Source organism: Nerophis ophidion, linkage group LG28 (genome assembly GCF_033978795.1).
Source record: "Nerophis ophidion isolate RoL-2023_Sa linkage group LG28, RoL_Noph_v1.0, whole genome shotgun sequence".
Taxonomy (NCBI): domain Eukaryota; kingdom Metazoa; phylum Chordata; class Actinopteri; order Syngnathiformes; family Syngnathidae; genus Nerophis; species Nerophis ophidion.
This window is the reverse complement of record NC_084638.1, coordinates 24,610,442-24,629,594: the sequence shown is the minus strand read 5'-3', so window position 1 is coordinate 24,629,594 and position 19,153 is coordinate 24,610,442. Positions and strand designations below refer to the sequence as shown.

General features: G+C 38.9%; 1 protein-coding gene across 1 annotated transcript; it reads right to left on the bottom strand.

Moving 5' to 3' along the window:
* Positions 1 to 3,935: 3,935 nt before the first annotated feature.
* LOC133544996 (zinc finger protein 391-like) lies at positions 3,936 to 18,329 on the bottom strand. Its single transcript, XM_061890271.1, has 2 exons — positions 17,968 to 18,329; positions 3,936 to 6,853 (listed from the first exon to the last, which is right to left on the bottom strand). The coding sequence occupies exons 1-2, from the start codon at positions 18,062 to 18,064 to the stop codon at positions 5,556 to 5,558; spliced, it is 1,395 nt and encodes a 464-aa protein (XP_061746255.1). The 5' UTR covers positions 18,065 to 18,329; the 3' UTR covers positions 3,936 to 5,555.
* Between the last annotated feature and the right edge of the window lie 824 nt (positions 18,330 to 19,153).

The window sequence follows — 19,153 nt, the reverse complement described above, 5'->3', positions numbered from 1 at the left end:
CGTGGTATCATTTCAGTGGATGTTAGGTGTAGATTCACTGCAGGGAATTTGTTCTGAAGTGTTTATGTTGTGTTGCGGTGCAAATATTCTTCCAAAATGTGTTTGTCGTTGTTGTTTTGTGTGGTTTCACTTTATGGCACATATTTATGACTGTGTTGGCATTGCTCATGCTGTCACCCTTATTGTGACATGTATGGCTGTTGACTAAGTATGCACTTCATTCGCTTGCCTGTTGTGTGTTCAAAGTCAAGATGAACGTGTCATTAGTTCATTACCGGGCACAATAAGATCTCGGTTAGGCCTCGTTAATTTTGGACTGTATGATTTGTGTCTTTGTCATTATGCAATATGGACCAAACTCGCCACAAAACAAACTACAACAAGATTGATTTGTCAAAAGTGATTTTATAGAATGAGTGTTGCCATCAATCCCACGTGGGTACTCGGCCTTGTCGGTGCCTATGTACACAGGACCGTCTCAGAAAATTAGAATATTGTGATAAATGGCAGAGTGATTTGTTAACGAACCCCAAGATGCAGAGATGGAGGCAGGCATGGAGTGGGAAGACATGATTTAATAAAGATACTAAGACAAAATCAAACAAAAGGGTACTAACACAAATCGCGCACGAGGCGGATAACAAACTAAGGGTCTTTAGCATAGAAGCTAGCAAGAAACAAAAAGGGCCTAACGTGGAAGCTAGCGGGTAGCAAACAGGAAAACAGAAGTCGTTACTTGTAGAGTGAAAACAAAACAGAAGCAGGGAACAAAAGACGGTAAGTCACAAACAAACGAATGTAGCTTACCGCTACGCTGCAATAAAACGACACGATAGCAACGACAGGAGCGACATGTGGCGACGACAATACAAATGACAATACAATGATCCAACAACTGACACAAGACGAAGAGGGTACAAATAGGAGCGGGCTGATTGGCAACAGGTGTGGCCAGGTGCCAATCAGCCGCAGCTGAGGAGGAACACAGCACTCAGGGAACAAGACAGGAAGCTGACAAAATAAGAGCACTAGACAGGAACTGAAGACAGGATACTAAACAGAGGAAACAGACAAATGCAGAGGAAAATTAAAACATGGACAAACTGTCAGGGGAAAGCCTGACAATAAAGTCCTTTATTCTCTGTAATGCGACTAAAAACATGAATATTTCATTCATTCTGGATTCATTACACATCAACTGAAATATTGCAAGCCTTTGTGATGGCATGGGGGTGCATTAGTGCCCAAGGCATGGGTAACTTACACATCTGTGAAGGCACCATCAATGCTGAAAGGTACATACAGGTTTTGGAGCAACATATGTTGTCATCCAAGCCACATTATCATGGACGCCCCTGCTTATTTCAGCAAGACAATTTCAGGCTATGTATTACAACAGCGTGGCTTCATAATAAAAGAGTGTGGGTACTAGACTGGCCGGCCTGTAGTCCAGACCTGTCTGCCATTGAAAATGTTTGGTGTATGATGAAGCCTAAAATACCACAATGGAGACCCCGGACTGTTGAACAAGTTAAGCTGTACATCAAGCTAGAATGGGAAATAATTCCACCTGTGTTTCCTCAGTTCCCAAACCTTTACTGAGTGTTGTTAAAAGGAAAGGCCATGTAACACAGTGGTAAAAAAGCCCCTGTGACAAATGTGTTGCTGCCATTTAATTCCAAGTTAATGATTATTTGCAAAAAATAAAATAAAAAGTTCTCAGTTCGTACTTTTACTATCTTGTCTTTGCAGCCTATTCAATTGAATACAAGTTGAAAAGGATTTGCCAATCATTCTATTCTGTTTTTATTTTCGAATTACACAACATGCCAACTTCACTGGTTTTGCACATGTAAAAAAAACTATCACAAAACAATATTCATATTACAAAAGAGAGTTGAAAAGATAATAAAATGGATTACAGAGATCCAACAAATGATTCATAAAGTCACACATTTAAAGGGGAACATTATCAGCAGACCTATGTAAGCGTCAATATATACCTTGATGGTGCAGAAAAAAGAATATATGTTTTTTTAAAGGGGAACATCATCACAATTTCAGAAGGGTTAAAACCAATAAAAATCGGTTTTCCAGTGGCTTGTTTTATTTTTCGAAGTTTTTTTCAAAATTTTACCCATCCTGGAATAGTCCAAAAAAAGGCTTTAAAGTGCCTGATTTTTGCTATCTGTATTACCACCCATCCATTTTCCTGTGACGTCACATCGTGACGCCAATACAAACAAACATGGCAGATAGAAAAGCAAGATATAGCAACATTAGCTCGGATTCAGACTCGGATTTCAGCGGCTTAAGCGATTCAACAGATTACGCATGTATTGAAACGGATGATTGGAGTGTGGAGGCAGATAGCGAAAACGAAATTGAAGAAGAAATTGAAGTTATTGAGCGAATAGCTATTGAAGCTATTCGGCGATCGCCTTCTAACCAACGATTGCATCTTTTGACCACTGGAGCAACTTAAATCAGTCGATTGGTAAGTGTTTGTTTGGCATTAAATGTGGGTGGAGGGAAAGGTTGGATGCAAATATAGCTACAAATGTACATACAGCTAGCCTAAATAGCATGTTAGCATCGATTAGCTGGCAGTCATGCCGTGACCAAATATGTCTGATTAGCACATAAGTCAATAACATCAACAAAACTCACCTTTGTGATTTCGTTGACTTTATCGTTGGAAATGCATCTGCTTTGAGTGTCGCAGGATATCCACACATTCTTGCCATTTCTGCCATGTTAGCATTGATTAGCATGCCGTGCTAATCGATGCATACTCCACGTAAGACAACTTGAATCCCTCCCTGATTGTGTTGTTACACCCTCCGACAACACACCGACGAGGCATGATGTCTCCAAGGTACGGAAAACAGTCCAAAAAACGGAAAATAACAGAGCTGATTTGACTTGTGTGTGTAATGTGTTTGAGAAAATGGTGGATTGCTTCCTGTTGTAACGTCACGGGTGAAAGGTCATTGCTCCGACAGGCGAACAATTGAAAGGCGTTTAAATCGCCACATTCACCCTTTTAGAGTTCAGAAATCGGTTAAAAAAATATGGTCTTTTTTCTGCAACATCAAGGTATATATTGACGCTTACATAGGTCTGCTGATAATGTTCCCCTTTAACCGATTTCCAAACTCTAAATGGGTGAATTTTGGCGAATTAAACGCCTTTCTATTTATCGCTCTCGGAGCGATGACGTCAGAACGTGACGTCACCTAGGTAATAAAGCCGCCATTTTCTCAAACACATTACAAACACCGCGTCTCAGCTCTGTTAATTTCCGTTTTTTCGACTATTTTCTGGAACCTTGGAGACATCATGCCTTGTCGGTGTGTTGTCGGAGGGTGTAACAACACTAACAGGGAGGGATTCAAGTTGCACCACTGGCCCGAAGATGCTAAAGTGGCAAGAAATTGGACGAAATTTGTTCAAAATACGAGGGTGTAGGGAAAGCTGATGAAATGGTCAGTCGTTTGTTCCGCACACTTTACCGACGAAAGCTATGCTACGATGGCAAGATTGTGTGGATATCCTGCGACACTCAAAGCAGATGCATTTCCAACTATAAAGTAAACGAAATCACAAAGGGTAGTTTTGTTGATGTTGTTGACTTATGTGCTAATCAGACATATTAGGTCGCGGCCTGACTGCAGCCTAATCGATGCTAACATGCTATTTAGGCTAGCTGTATGTACATTTGAAACTATATTTATATCCAGCCTTTCCCTCCACCCACATTTGATGCCAAACAAACACTTACCAATCGACAGATTTAAGTTGCTCCAGTGTCACGAGATGCGAAACTTCCGATCGTTGGTCTATGCTAAGGCAAACATGGCCGAATAGCATCAGTAGCTATTCGCTCAATAGCTTCAGTTTCTTCTTCAATTTGGTTTTCACTATGTCTCCATACTCCAACCATCCGTTTCAATACATGCGTAATCTGTTGAATCGCTTAAGCCGCTGAAATCCGAGTCTGAATCCGAGCTAATGTCGCTATATCTTGCTGTGCTATCCGTATTGGCATCACTGGATGACGTCACAGGAAAATGGACGGTGGCTTCACAGATAACGAAAATCAGGCACTTTAAAGCTTTTTTTAGGGACATTCCGGGATGGGTAAAATTTGGAAAAAAAACTTCAAAAAATTAAATAAGCCACTGGGAACTGATTTTTATTGGTTTTAACCCTTCTGAAATTGTGATAATGTTCCCCTTTTAAAATATTTTTTTTAAATAAAAGACAACTGTTAAAATGATGTATAATGTAAATATGCTTCCAGAAGTGGTCCAAAAGATGTTTCTGATCCCTAGTGTGTGTTTGACAATCATGGGTACTTTAGCTTTAACTTTAGAGGTGAACCAGTAAATATGAACTAAGAGGATTTTTTGTGTACATAAAAGCAACAGTATGAACAAATGTAAAACCTACATATCCATCATATAAAGGAGTTCATCTTTGGCAGTAGTTCTCAAACTTTTTTTCACCACCTCAGAAAAAACCTGGCTCTCCAAACATCACCAAAATGACCAACATTAAAAAACAGTAGCATAGTAGGCATAAGTATTCATTTAAAAACAAGGCAGACGTTTTATCTAACAAGTAGATTAATTTATATTTTTGGGCTATCGTTACATTACACAGTTCAAACAGTAACACTTTGTTTGAATTATAAGAAAATAAAACACTATTTTAATCAAATGACTTATTAGTGTATCAGTTTGAGAAACATTGATCTATGGAAATATTTATTAGAAATAGAAATATGTAACACGTCATTATTTGAAAAACCTACAATACACGGGTGAAAGTGAATGTTAAATATCTATATGCACGTAATATGTTTATTGTATGAAATTTATTTACTGTCATCTGGAAAATCTAATTATTCTGTTCATTTTTTAATTCAAGTACACAACGTTGATAATGCATGCATCTGACTAAGAAAAAAATATCTAATCTATAAATGGTTAACACGATTGTGTTACAAAAACAACATTGATGTTACACATGTTATATGTGCTCTCGTTGTTCAAGTTAAAGTCTTGGCAGGTTATTTAGTATCACCAGCACACTTGTGTTTGTCCAACTGGTAGTTATAAGAGAATCTTTCCCCACACACACTGCAACTCAACACTTCCTCTACTGTGTGTGTTTTCATGTGTCGAACAAGCTTTGATCGTTCATGAAAGCTTCTGTTGCATATTGAACAGGAATGTGGTTTTTCACCTGTGTGTGTTCTCATGTGTCTTTTCAAACACTGACTTTCTCTAAAACCTTTACCACAGGTTGAACAGGAAAACGGTTTTTCACCAGTGTGGGTTCTCATGTGCACTTTCAAATTGCGACTTTGTACAAAACCTTTACTACAGATTGAACATATAAAAGGTTTTTCTCCAGTGTGTATTCTTGTGTGTTTTTCCATACATGAATGTTGTGCAAAACCTTTGCCACAGATTGAACAGATAAAAGGCTTTTCTCCAGTGTGCGTTCTCATGTGTACTTTCAAATGGTGATTTACAACAAAACCTTTACCACATATTAAACAAGTAAAAGGGTTTTTTTTCTCCACTGTGTAATATTGTGTGTCTTTTCAAACCCTGACTGTGTGTAAAACCTTTACCACATATTGAACAGATAAAAGGTTTTTCTATGGTGTGTGTTCTCATATGTAATTTCAAATTGTGGCTCGTTCCAAAACCTTTACTGCAGATTGAACAGACATTAGGTTTTTCTCCAGTGTGTGTTCTCATGTGTACCTTCAAATTGTTACTTTGTGCAAAACCTTTACTACAGATTGAACAGATAAAAGGTTTTTCTCCAGTGTGTATTATTCTGTGTTTTTCCATATATGAACTTTGTGCAAAAGCTTTACCGCAGATTGAACAGATAAAAGGTTTTTCTCCAGTGTGTATCCTTCTGTGTTTTTCCATATATGAACTTTGTGCAAAACATTTACCGCAGATTGAACAAGAAAAAGGTTTTTCTCCAGTGTGTGCGCTCATGTGTACTTTCAAACACCGACTTTGTGTAAAACCTTTACCGCAGGTTGAACAAGAAAACGGCTTTTCTCCAGTGTGTGCTCTCATGTGTACTTTCAAACACCGACTTTGTGTAAAACATTTACCGCAGGTTAAGCAAGAAAATGGTTTTTCTCTCGTGTGTCTTGTCATGTGTCTTTTCAGATGACTATGGTATTTAAAGGTTTTGTCACAGTGGGAACATTTAAAGCGAGTTTTGTCAGTTGTCTTATCATCTTTAGAGTCTTCATCCTCAGTGTCAGGAGAGTGTGACGTTGTGTCCTCACTATCTGATAGTGGAGCTAAGAGCTTGTCTGCTTGTGATCCTCCACAGTGGTCTCCATCAGCTTCTGTTGTCATGTGTTGTGTTGAGCTGCTGCTTGGAGGCCCCCCCCCTCCCCTCTCCTCCTCATTTGGACTGTGATGAAGCTGTGAGGACTCAGGTGGTTTGTCTTCATGCTCTTCAGTCTTCACAGAGACAACAGTCAGTGGAAACTTGCTGAGATCAGTCTCCTCCTGTCCTAGAAGACACTCTTCCTCCTGAGTGATCCAAAATTCTTCCTCTTCCTTTTTGACAAAAGGGGGTTGTCGCTCCTTGTCTTCTTTAACACGAGGCTGTAGCTCCTCCTCTTCCTCTTTAATACGAGGATGCTGTGTCTCTTTGAAGTCCTTTTTAAAATGACCGGGCTGTGGCTCCTCATCTTCCTCTTTAAAATGGGGGGGCCGTGGTTCCTCCTGATCCAAAGTGAAGCTCCCCCCCTGCGTTTGAGGTACAGGTTCTTCTTGATGTCCAATCAGCTGCTGGATGTCTGCAGAAGACAAACAAAAGCACAGAACCCCCAAACCAGTGAAGTGTGTAAGTCGTACATAGTAACAGAATACAATGATTTGCAAATCTTTTCCCATCTTATTTTCAATTGAATAGACTGCAAAGACAATATTTCTAATGTTCCAACTGAGAAACTTATTTTTTTGTGTTGCATATAATCATTAACTTTGACTTTAATGACAGCAACACGTTGCATAAAAGTTGGCACAGGGGCATTACATGGCATTTCAACAACACCCAGAAAAAGTTTAGGAACTGAGGAGATACATTATTGAAGGTTTTTAGGGTGGAATTCTTTCCCATTCTTGCTTGATGTACAGCTGGAGTTGTTCAACAGTCTATGGGTATTTTAGGCTTCATATTGCGCCACATATTTTCAGTAGGAGACAGGTCTGGACCCGTACTATTTTACTATGAATCCACGCTGTTGTAACACGTGGCTTGGCATTGTCTTGCTGAAATAAGCAGGGGCGTCCATGAAAAAGACGTTGCTTGGATGGCAACATATGTTGCTCCAAAACCTGTATGTACCGTTCAGCAGTAATGGCGCCTTCACAGATGTGTAAGTTACCTATACCATAGTTTCCAAAAACAATTTGAAATGTGAACTCGTCAGACCACAGAAAACTTTTCCACTTTGCATCAGTCCATCTTAGATGAGCTTGGCCCCAGCGTTTCTGGGTGTTGTTGACGAATGATTTTGGCTTTGCATTGTATAGTTTTAACTTGCACTTACAGATGTAGCGACCAACTCTAGTTACTGACAGTGGTTTTCTGAAGTGTTCCTGAGCCCATGTGGGGATATCCTTTACACACAGATGTCACTTTTTGATGCAGTAGCGCCTAAGGAATCCAAGGTCAGAGGCGTTCAATGCTACGTGCGGTGATTTATCTAGATTATCTGAACCTTGTGATGATATTACGGACCACAGATGGTGAAATCACTAAATTCCTTGCAATTTTTTCACGCATTTGTTCACAAAGTAGTTACTCTCGCCTCATTCTTGTTTGTGAATGACTGAGCATTTCATGAACGCTGCTTTTATACCCAATTATGGCACCCACCTGTTCCCAATTAGCTTGTTCACCTGTGGGATGTTCCAAATAAATGTTTGATGAGTGTTCCTCAATGTGTATGTGTGTGCGCATGTTTGTGTGTGCGCCCCAAATGAAACGGACAGCGAAGCCTTGTCTGTCTGAGAGAAAGACAAGCATTATTGACCTACAGTTAACAACTAAGTTATTTCACTTTACCTTTTTTTGTGTTGATTGAGCTGTGTTGAAGCAGCAAAAAATGACATTTTGTTAAATGGAGAGTTTCCTGAAGCTGTCTCTGATAGTTGATGTATTAATGTAACTGCATCATAAAGCCTACATAAACTCCATAGTGTTTAGGGATGAATAGTCTCCCCTATTGCTATTGTACTATTTATCCAGCTTTAGTTACATTAATCAATGGTAATGTAGCAGCACAGTTTTGAATGGCAGGGTCCCTGCTATCACATTTTGATAAAAATATAACATTTAAATAATAAAAATCAACTTCAGGCGTCCCAAATGCTGTAATAAATGAAGCATGATGAGCTGTGCATATGTCAGCATGTGGCTCCACTTTTCACTTTTTTTCCAAGGCTTATTGGAAATACATTAAATTGACTTAGTAAGTAATTATTTTGACTTAGTAAGTCATTATTTTGACTTAGTAAAATACTAAGTCAAAATATTGAGCATTGATGGCGACAAGCCCAGTTACACTGTTCCTTACACCCAGCCACCTTCCCTGTCCGAAACCCTGAACATGCTTCAAAAAAGCTGGCACAGGGGTCAAAAAAGACTGAGAAAATTGAGGAGTTCAGGTGGGTGCCATGATTGGGTACAAACAATCACAAACAAAGATGGGGCAAGGGTCACCACTTTGTCAACAAATGCCCGAGCAAATTGTTTAACAACATCCATCCATTTCCTACCGCGTATTCCCTTTTGGGTCACGGGGGGCGCTGGTGCCCATCTCAGCTACAATCGGGCGGAAGGCGGGGTACACCCTGGACAAGTCGCCACCTCATTTTTTAACAACATTTCTCAACCAGCTATTGCAAGGAATTTAGGGATTTCACCATCTACGGTCCGTGGTATCATCAAACGGTTCAGAGAATCTGGAGAAATCACTGCACGTATGCAGAGAGGCTGAAAACCAATGTCCATGAACTTCGATCCCTACGGCGGTAATGCATCAAAAAGCGACATCAGTGTGTAAATGATATCACTGCATGGGCCCAGGAACACTTCAGGAAACTACTGTCAGTAACTACAGTTTGTCGCTACATCTGTAAGTGCAAGTTAAAACTCTACTATGCAAAGCCAAAGCCATTTATCAACAACACCCAGAAACGTGGCTGGCTTCTCTGGGGCAGAGCTCATCTAAGATGGACTGATGCAAAGTGGAAAAGTTTTCTGTGGTCTGAAGAGTCCACATTTCAAGTTTTTTTTGGAAACTGTGGATGTAGTGTTCTCTGCACCAAAGAGGAGAAGAACCATCCGGACTTTTTCTTCACGCAAAGTTGAAAAGCCAGCATCTGTGATGGTATGGGGGTGTATTAGTACCTAAGGCATGGGTAACTTACACATGTGTGAAGGCACCATTAATGCTGAATGGTCCATACAGGTTTTGGAGCAACATACAGTACGTTGCCATCCAAGCAACATCTTTTTCATGGACGCCCCTGCTTATTTCAGCAAGACAATACGAAGCCACATTCTGCATGTGTTACAACACCATGGCTTCATAGTAAAAGAGTGCAGGTACTAGACTGGCCTGCCTGTAGTCCAGACTTGTCTACAAATTAAAAATGTGTGGCGCATTATGAAGCGTCAACTACGACAACGGACATTCCGGACCGTTGAACAATTTAAGCTGTACATAAAGCAAGAATAGGGAAGAATCCAACCTAAAAAGCTTCAAAAATTTGTCTCCTTGGTTCCCAAACGAGTGTTGTTAAAAGGAAAGGCCATGTAACACAGTGGTAAAAATGCCATTCTTGCTTGATGTACAGCTTTAGTTTTTCAACAGTCCGGGGTCTTTGATGTCGTATTTTAGGCTTCATAAAGCGCCACACATTTTCCAATGGTAGACAGGTCTAGACTACAGGCAGGCCAGTCTAGTACCCGCACTCTTTTACTATGAAGCCACGCTGTTAAGTCCGGAGAACATAACATCCACAGTTTCCAAAAACAATTTGAAATGTCGACTCGTCAGACCACATAACGTTTTTTCACTTTTGCATCAGTCCATCCTGGATGAGCTCGGGCCCAGCGAAGACGGCGGCGTGTCTGGGTGTTGTTGATGAACGACTTTCGCTTTGCATAGTAGAGTTTTAACTTGCACTTACCGATGTGGCAACCAACTGTAGTTACTGGGAGTGTTTTTCTGAAGTGTTCCTGAGCCCATGTGGTGATATCCTTTACACACCGATACCGGTTTTTGAAGCGGTACCGCCTGAGGGATCAAAGGTAATGGGCATTGCTGCTTACGTGCAGTGATTTCTCCAGATTCTCTGAACCTTTTGATGGTATTACTCATCGTAGATGGTCAAATCCCTAAATTCCCTGCAATAGCTCGTTGAGAAATGTTGTTTTTAAACTGTTCGACAATTTTCTCACGCATTTGTTCACAGTCGTGACCCTCTCTCTATCCTTGTTTGTGAATGACTGAGCATTTCATGGAAGCTGCTTTTATACCCAATCATGGCACCCACCTGTTCCCAATTAGCCTGTTCACCTGTGGGCTTTTCCAAATAAGTGTTTGATGAGCTTTCCTCAACTTTGTCAGTCTTTTTTGCCACTTGTGCCAGCTTTTTTTTAAAACATGTTGCAGGCCTCAAATTCCATCCATTCATCCATTTTCTACCACTTGTCCATTTCAGGGTCACGGGGGGGTGCTGGAGCCTATTTCAGCTGCATTCGGGTGGAAGGCGGGGTACACCCTGGACAAGTCGTTCCAAATGAGCTAATATTTGCAAAAAATAACAAAGTTTTCCAGTTCGAACGTTATATATCTTGCATTTGCAGTTTATTCAATTGAATATATAAGGATTTGCAAATCATTGTATTCAGTTTTTATTTACCATTTACACAACTTGCCAACTTCACTGGTTTTAGGTTTTGTATGTAAATATATATTTTTTTACACAAACGTGTTTAAAGTGTTCGCCTGCCAACACGAAAAACAGACGCACTATTTTTTCAAACAATATTTCAGCCCCACCATCTTTTGTTATTTTCCTCCATAATTCTAGTTCTACTAAGTCCAGGTCATGGTTTGTTGTTGTGCAAATACTCTTAAAGCCAAACTGTGTAATATTTAGAATATTTCTGTGGATTTGAATCCGGACCTAATATGTTTCATTTAAATAAAAGTTTATGAGTGTTTACAATTCGACATTATTAAAGAAAAAAAATTGACAAACTGTATTTCTATTTTGGCCAACTGTAGCAATTTGTACAGTCGAAGCTCAGTGCTGTGATGTCAGCAAATGTCCTACAAGAAGACTCACTCCATACTTGGTGGTGGTAACCATGGTAACCTACAGTACCCTTGTTATTTTGTGTCACACCAACTTTGATGGCTGTGGCTTAAAGGCAAGTTACAGTTGAATTGAGAATCGTTTTGTTGTCTTCACACATCTCTCTTGTTTTATTTTCTCCCTTTTTGGGCACACGGAAACATCTTGAAAGAACCAAAGTTTAAACAAAATGAATACAAACCCCGTCTCCATATGAGTTAAGAAATTGTGTTAGATGTAAATATAAACGGAATACAATTATTTGCAAATCCTTTTCAACCCATATTCAGTTGAATGCCCTACAAAGACAAGATATTTGATGTTCAAACTCATGAACTTTTTTTTTTTGCAAATAATAATTAACTTAGAATTTCATGGCTGCAACACGTACCAAAGTAGTTGGGAAAGGGCATGTTCACCACTGTGTTACATCACATTTTCTTTTAACAACACTCAATAATCGTTTGGGAACTGAGGAAACTAATAGTTGAAGCTTTGAAAGTGGAATTCTTTCCCATTCTTGCTTGATGTAGAGCTTAAGTTGTTCAACAGTCCGGGGTCTTGTTGTCGTATTTTACGCTACATGATGCGCCACACATTTTCGATTGGAGACATGTCTGGACTGCAAGCGGGCCAGGAATTTACCCTCACTCTTTTACTACGAAGCCACGCTGTTGTAACACGTGGCTTGGCATTGTTTTGCTGAAATAAGCAGGGGCGTCCATGATAACGTTACTTGGATGACGACATATGTTGCTCCAAAACCTGTATGGACCATTCAGCATTAATGGTGCCTTCACAGATGTGTAAGTTACCCATGCCTTGGGCACTAATACACCCCCATACCAACACAGATGCTGGCTTTTGAACTTTGGGCCTATAACAATCCGGATGTGTATTTTCCTCTTTGTTCCGGAGGACACCACGTCCACAGTTTCCAAATATAATTTGAAATGTGGACTCGTCAGACCACAGAACACGTTTCCACTTTGCATCAGTCCATCTTAGATTAGCCGGCGGCGTTCCCGGGTGTTGTTGATAAATGGCTTTCGCCTTGCATAGTAGAGTTTTAACTTGCACTTACAGATGTAGCGACCAACTGTAGTTACTGACAGTGGTTTTATGAAGTGTTCCTGAGCCCATATGGTAATATCCTTTACACACTCATGTCGGTTTTTGATGCAGTACCGCCTGAGGGATCAAAGGTCCATAATATCATTGCTTAAGTGCAGTGATTTCTCCAGATTCTCTGAACCTTTTGATGATTTTACGGACCGTAGATGTTAAAATCCCTAAATTGATTGCAATAGCTTGTTAAGAAATGTTGTTCTAAAACTGTTCGACAATTTGCTTACAAATTGGTGACCCTCGCCCCATTCTTGTTTGTGAATTACTTAGCATTTCATGGAAGCTGCTTTTATACCCAATCATGGCACCCACCTGTTCCCAATTAGCCTGCACACCTGTGATATGTTCCAAATAAGTGTTTGATGAGCATTCCTCAACTTTATCAGTATTTATCGCCACCTTTCCCAACTTCTTTGTCACGTGTTGCTGGCATCAAATTCTAAAGGTAATGATTATTTGCAAAAAAAAAAAAAAAAGCTTATCAGTTTGAACATCAAATATGTTGTCTTTGTAGCATATTCAACTGAATATGGGTTGAAAATTATTCACAAATCATTGTATTCTGTTTATATTTACACAATTTCCTAACTCATATGGAAACGGGGTTTGTACAACACGTGTGTCACTTGAAAATAATAGTGATCTGATCCAGTAATATGTAAATAAGAATTCCTGCATAACATAAATGACTTTATTGGGTTGTTTGGTATACCAGTGTTAGTACAGTACCGCGATACTAAAGAATCATTTTTGGTACTATACCGCCTCTAAAAAGTACCAGTCCCCCAACCTCCGTTATCGTCACGTCGTGGTCATTGCTGGTTTACAAGCAGAAGAGCATGTTCGGCAGCGCACACGCACAGAGTACTTACAAGCAGACACAGAGTGTAGACAGAAAAGGGAGAACCAACGGATTTTGGTCTATAAACTAGCGATAAAGGTGAAATTATAACACTGAAACTCCCTCAGGAAGAGGTGCTTTAAAGGGGAACATTATCAGCAGACCTATGTAAGCGTCAATATATACCTTGATGGTGCAGAAAAAAAGACCATGTATTTTTGTAACCGATTTCCGAACTCTAAATGGGTGAATTTTGGCAAATTAAATGCCTTTCTGTTTATCGGTCTTTTAGCGATGACGTCAGAACGTGACGTCGCCGAGGTAACACACCCGCCATTTTCATTTTCACATTACAAACACCGGGTCTCAGCTCTGTTATTTTCCGACTATTTTTTGGAACCTTGGAGACATCATGCCTCGTGGGTGTGTTGTAGGAGGGTGTAACAACACTAACAAGGAGGGATTCAAGTTGCACCACTGGCAAGAAATCTGCCGCCAGACCCCCATTGAATGTACCAGAGTGTCTTTACATTTGACCGGCGATGCTAAGACAGACATGGCACAGAGATGTATGGATAACCTGCAGATGCATTTGCAACCATTAAGTCAACAAAATCACAAAGGTGAGTTTTGTTGATGTTGTTGACTTATGTGCTAATCAGACATATTTGGCCACGGCATGACTGCCAGCTAATCGATGCTAACATGCTACGCTAATCTATGCTAACATGCTATTTACGCTAGCTGTATGTACATTTGAAACTAGATACCCACGTTTAATGCGAAACAAACACTTACCAATCGACGGATTTAAGTTGCTCCAGTGTCACAAGAAGAGAAAGTCCTGATCGTTTGGTCCGCACATTTTACCGGCGATGCTAATAAGGCAGCCATGCTATGGGCCACTTCATTAGGTACACCCACGCTATGGCCGAATAGCGTCAATAGCTATTCGCTCAATAGCTTCAATTTCTTCTTCAATTTCGTTTTCGCTATCTGCCTCCATACTCCGACCATCTGTTTCAATACATGCGTAATCTGTTGAATCGCTTAAACCGCTGAAATCTGAGTCTGAATCCGAGCTAATGTCGCTATATATTGCTGTGGTAACCGCCATGTTGTTTGTATTGGCAGCCCTGTATGACGTCACAGGGAAATGGATAGTGGTTTCGAAGATAGCGAAAATAAGGCACTTTAAAGCTTTATTTAGGGATATTCCGGGAACGGTAAAATTTGGAAAAAAACTTTAAAAAATACAATAAGCCACTGGGAACTGATTTTTATTGTTTTTAACCCTTTTGAAATTGTGATTCAAGTTGCACCACTGGGCCGAAGATGCGAAAGTGTCTGCCGCCAGACCCCCATTGAATGTGCCAAAGTGTCTCCACATTTTACCGGCGATGACACAGAGATGTATGGATAACCTGCAGATGCATTTCCAACTATAAATTCAACAAAATCACAAAGGAGAGTTTTGTTGATGTTGACTTATGTGCTAATCAGACATATTTGGTTGCGGCGTGACTGCCAGCTAATCGATGCTAACATGCAACGCTAATCGACGCTAACATGCTATTTACCGGCGGTGCTAAAGCAGACATGGCACAGAGATGTATGGATAACCTGCAGATGCATTTGCAACTATATTACGTTTCCTTCCACCCACATTTAATGCGAAAAAAACACTTACCAATCGACGGATTTAAGTTGCTCCAGTGTCACGAGATGCGAAAGTCCTGATCGTTTGGTCCGCACATTTTACCAGCGATGCTAACGCAGCTATTCGGCCATGCTATGGCTATGAATAGCGTCAATAGCTATTCGCTCAATAGCTTCAGTTTCTTCTTCAATACTTTCATACTCCAACCATCTGTTTCAATACATGCGTAATCTGTTGAATCGCTTAAGCCGCTGAAATCCGAGTCTGAATCCGAGCTAATGTCACTATATCTTGCTGTGGTATTCGCCGTTGTTTGTGTACATTGGCAGCACTGTATGACGTCACAGGGAAATGGATAGTCGCATCGCAAATAGAGAAAATCAAGCACTTTAAAGCTTTTTTTAGGGATATTCAGGGACCGGTAAAATTTTGAAAAAAATTTCAAAAAATACAACCAGCCACTGGGAACTGATTTTTATTGTTTTTAACCCTTTTGAAATTGTGATAATGTTCCCCTTTAATATTTCATTTTCTACCACTTGTCCTTAATAATTTTGACATAATATTAGAATGATAAATGGAATGGATGGACGGATGGATAAATGACACAATATGTTACTGCAAATGTCAGCAGCTAAACTAGGAGCCTTTGTTTGTTTACTTACTACTAAAAGACAAGTTGTCTCGTATGTTCACTATTTTATTTAAGGACAAAATTGCAACAAGAAACATTGGTTTAATGTACCCTAAGATTCTTTATTAAAATAAAGCCAATAGTGCAATTTTTGTGGTGCCCTTTATTTAAAAATGTACTGAAAAGTATTGAAATACATTTTGGTCCCGGTACCAAAATATTGGTATCGGGACAATACTATGACTTTCCATACTTAAATAATAAACCCAGACCAGATTAAAAGTTACACTGCTTCAAAAAAGTCTACACGCCACTGACATAAACTAGGCTGACCATTATCTGAAATCTCAAAAAGAGGACACAAATATTCGTGCCAAGGAGAAAATTTGCCAATGATTCTCGAACTTGCTTTATTAATAATATATTTAGTTAAATAAAGCATTTTTTCTCTTTTGTTGACTGCTGTGTTGGCGCTCGGGATTTTTAAAATGGGGTCCCAGGGACCTCATCAAGTCATAAAAATGGGGTCCCACAGTACATTTTTGGGGTCCCACTTTTTTGTAAGCGTTTTTAAAACAAATGATAAACGTATTCATTATCCTGTTGTATCTCACATTCTGTATCGTGTTTTGGAAAGAGGTTGTCATAAACGTTACGTAATTCATAAAAAAAAAATACACTGTAAAAAAAAAATCCTATTTTTATGGTTAATTTACTCTAAATTTCTACTGTAATTTTTCAATTTTTTTTAAATAGGTTAGAAAACTGTAGAATTGAAGACATTATCTGTAAATAAACAAACAACCTGTTATTTTAAGTAATATGCCAGTAATGACAAAGTATGTATATTTCTATTTTTTTTTACAGAAAAATAACAAATAAATTATACATATAATTTTCTGTTTTCTTAAATTACTTTCAAATTTATGTAAAATTACAGTAATTAACTTTCATTATATATGTAACTTGTTATATAAAAATCTATGTCCATACTAACAATCTAACAGTTTTATATGACATTTTAAGGTAAATCTATTTTTTTAAATATTTATGTGTATTTTTACATTCAAGTCAAAAATTATATTTAGCCTGTTATATGAAGGTTTATGCTCATACTAACAATTTAACATTTTTCTCTGTAATATGACACACTTGATCAACAGCCAACAGCCATACAGGTCACACTGACGGTGGCCGTACAAACAACTTTAACACTGTTACAAATATGCGCCACACTGTGAAGCCACATCAAACAAGAATGACAAACACATTTCAGGAGGACATCTGCACCGTAACACAACATAAACACAAGAGAACAATTACCCAGAATCCCATGTGTTACAATGTACACCCCCACCACCAAACCCCGCCCACCTCAACCGACGCACGGAGTGGGGGGTGGGGTTTGGTTCTAGCGGGGTGTATAATATAGCCTGGAAGAGTCATGGATACAAGGAATTCTGGGTAATTGTTATGTTGCGTTTATAATGTGTTAATGTGAGGATGTTCTCCCGAAATGTGTTTGTCATTCTTGTTTGGTGTGGGTTCACAGTGTGGCGCATATTAGTAAGCGTGCTAAAGTATCACAACCTTCAGTGTAACCTGTATCACCCGGTATGCCTTGCAATCTCGTATGTGTATCTGCAGAAGCCACATACAACATGATACTTGACTGGCAAGCTGCTTGTACATGATGTGGAAGGTGTCCGTCAAAGGCAATGGCTTCACAACACGCCCTTATTCTTGTTATCTGGGTGACCACCAGAGAATGGATGCGGTTGCCATTGTCTTCTTTATTTTGTGAAACGGGTCAAAATGTCTCTGAGTGGTAAAGTTAGGTTGCCGATCCCTGATATACATATATACATACGGTAACTTAACCCTGGACCTACATTGAAAATACACGCAACCCTAATTCAAAATGCCGGACATTTGGCGCATTTAAAAAAACAGCCCGGACACCCGCCGCAAAAGAGGACATGTCCGGGGAAAATAAGACGTATGGTCAGCCTACATAAACCTCTTATAAATAGTAGTGGTTTGTGCATCCCTTTGAGACACTAGTGATTTAGGGCTATATAAGTAAACATTGATTGATGGATTGATAAATATTGTGTGTCTAAAACGTCCTCGTTCTCATGAAGAATATACAAACAAAGAATTGCATCATCCCCACAAGACAATTCACATACCCATACACAATGTATTTAAGAACAGTATTATTCATCAAAAATAGAGTTAGTAAAGAGGTGAGAGTAAGAAGTAAACAAACCTGTTCTGTGTTTCTTGAAAACAGCGTCCAATAGTTGATTGTTCTCTTTTGTTCTAAAAAGTTCCGCCTCGCATTCTGCTCTCGTTCTTTCGCACATGTTCACACTTTACGCAGCAGCTAACAAGCTCAGCTAACTAGCACGAGACGCTTCTCAGCTTTACAGTACCCGACTAGCTAAGCAACGCAAACATTCTCGCCGACCGAGACGTTTTACCCTGAAATAAAGAATCTAAAATGTGTTTTTTACGACATAAATATTTACATAATAGTGAACAAATAATAACACGGACTTGTTTACTAGCATGCGCCTTCACTTCTTTGTTCCTCTTCCATGTGCTTTTACGACAGTTGGCATACTTGACGTCACAAGACAGCGCTGCTCTACTCTCGCGAGATGTTTCATGCTTTAAAAAAAAGCTTTAAAAGCGATAGAAATAATTATGTAAATGTTTCGATATTGTTACATTATCTAATAGTCGTATGTTATATATTGTTATGTTGTTCATAAATATGTTAAAATATTCGTCCTGTAAATCAAGCATTTATAGCGTTTGTGTTAAAAAGTGGACTTTATGTTAAATATAACCCCTAAATTACAACCTGATGCCTGCAAAAAGGTGACTTGCAGTATGTTTTAAAAATATTGACACATACTTTCTGGTTTAAAGTTACTGGATCGAAATTGGAAAAGTTGAATATATAATACAATTTATTCAGTAGTGTTGACTTATTGAAATATCTTTTTAGAAGCTGAAACCATTCCATAACTCAACATTATGGCACTTAACAAAAAGTGATGTTGAAAATATTTAATTACCGACATATCTTTTCTGGAATAAAAAAAACAAAACCATACATCTCAGTTCATTTAATTACCTAAATCAGTGGTTCTCAACCTTTTTTCAGTGATGTACCCCCTGTGAACACTTCTTTAATTCGAGTACACCCTAATCAGAGCAAAACATTTTTGGTTGAAATAAAAAAGAGATAAATAACTAAAATACAGCACTATGTTATCATATTAAATTGTATAACAGTGCAAAATATTGCACATTTGAAGTGGTCTTTCTTGAACTATTTGGAAAAAAAAGATGGAAAAATAACTAAAAACTTGTTGAAAAATAAACAAGTGATTCAATCATGAATAAAGATTTCTACACATAGAAATAATCATCAACTTAAAATG

What these genes read in the sequence shown, in the direction of transcription:
- LOC133544996 (XM_061890271.1), bottom strand. Translation starts at nt 18,064, where the DNA reads ATGTGCGAAAGAACGAGAGCAGAATGCGAGGCGGAACTTTTTAGAACA. An exon ending in TTTCAAGAAACACAGAACAG is followed by an intron (nt 6,854 to 17,967) that starts GTTTGTTTACTT and finishes TGTCTTCTGCAG; the next exon opens with ACATCCAGCAGCTGATTGGA.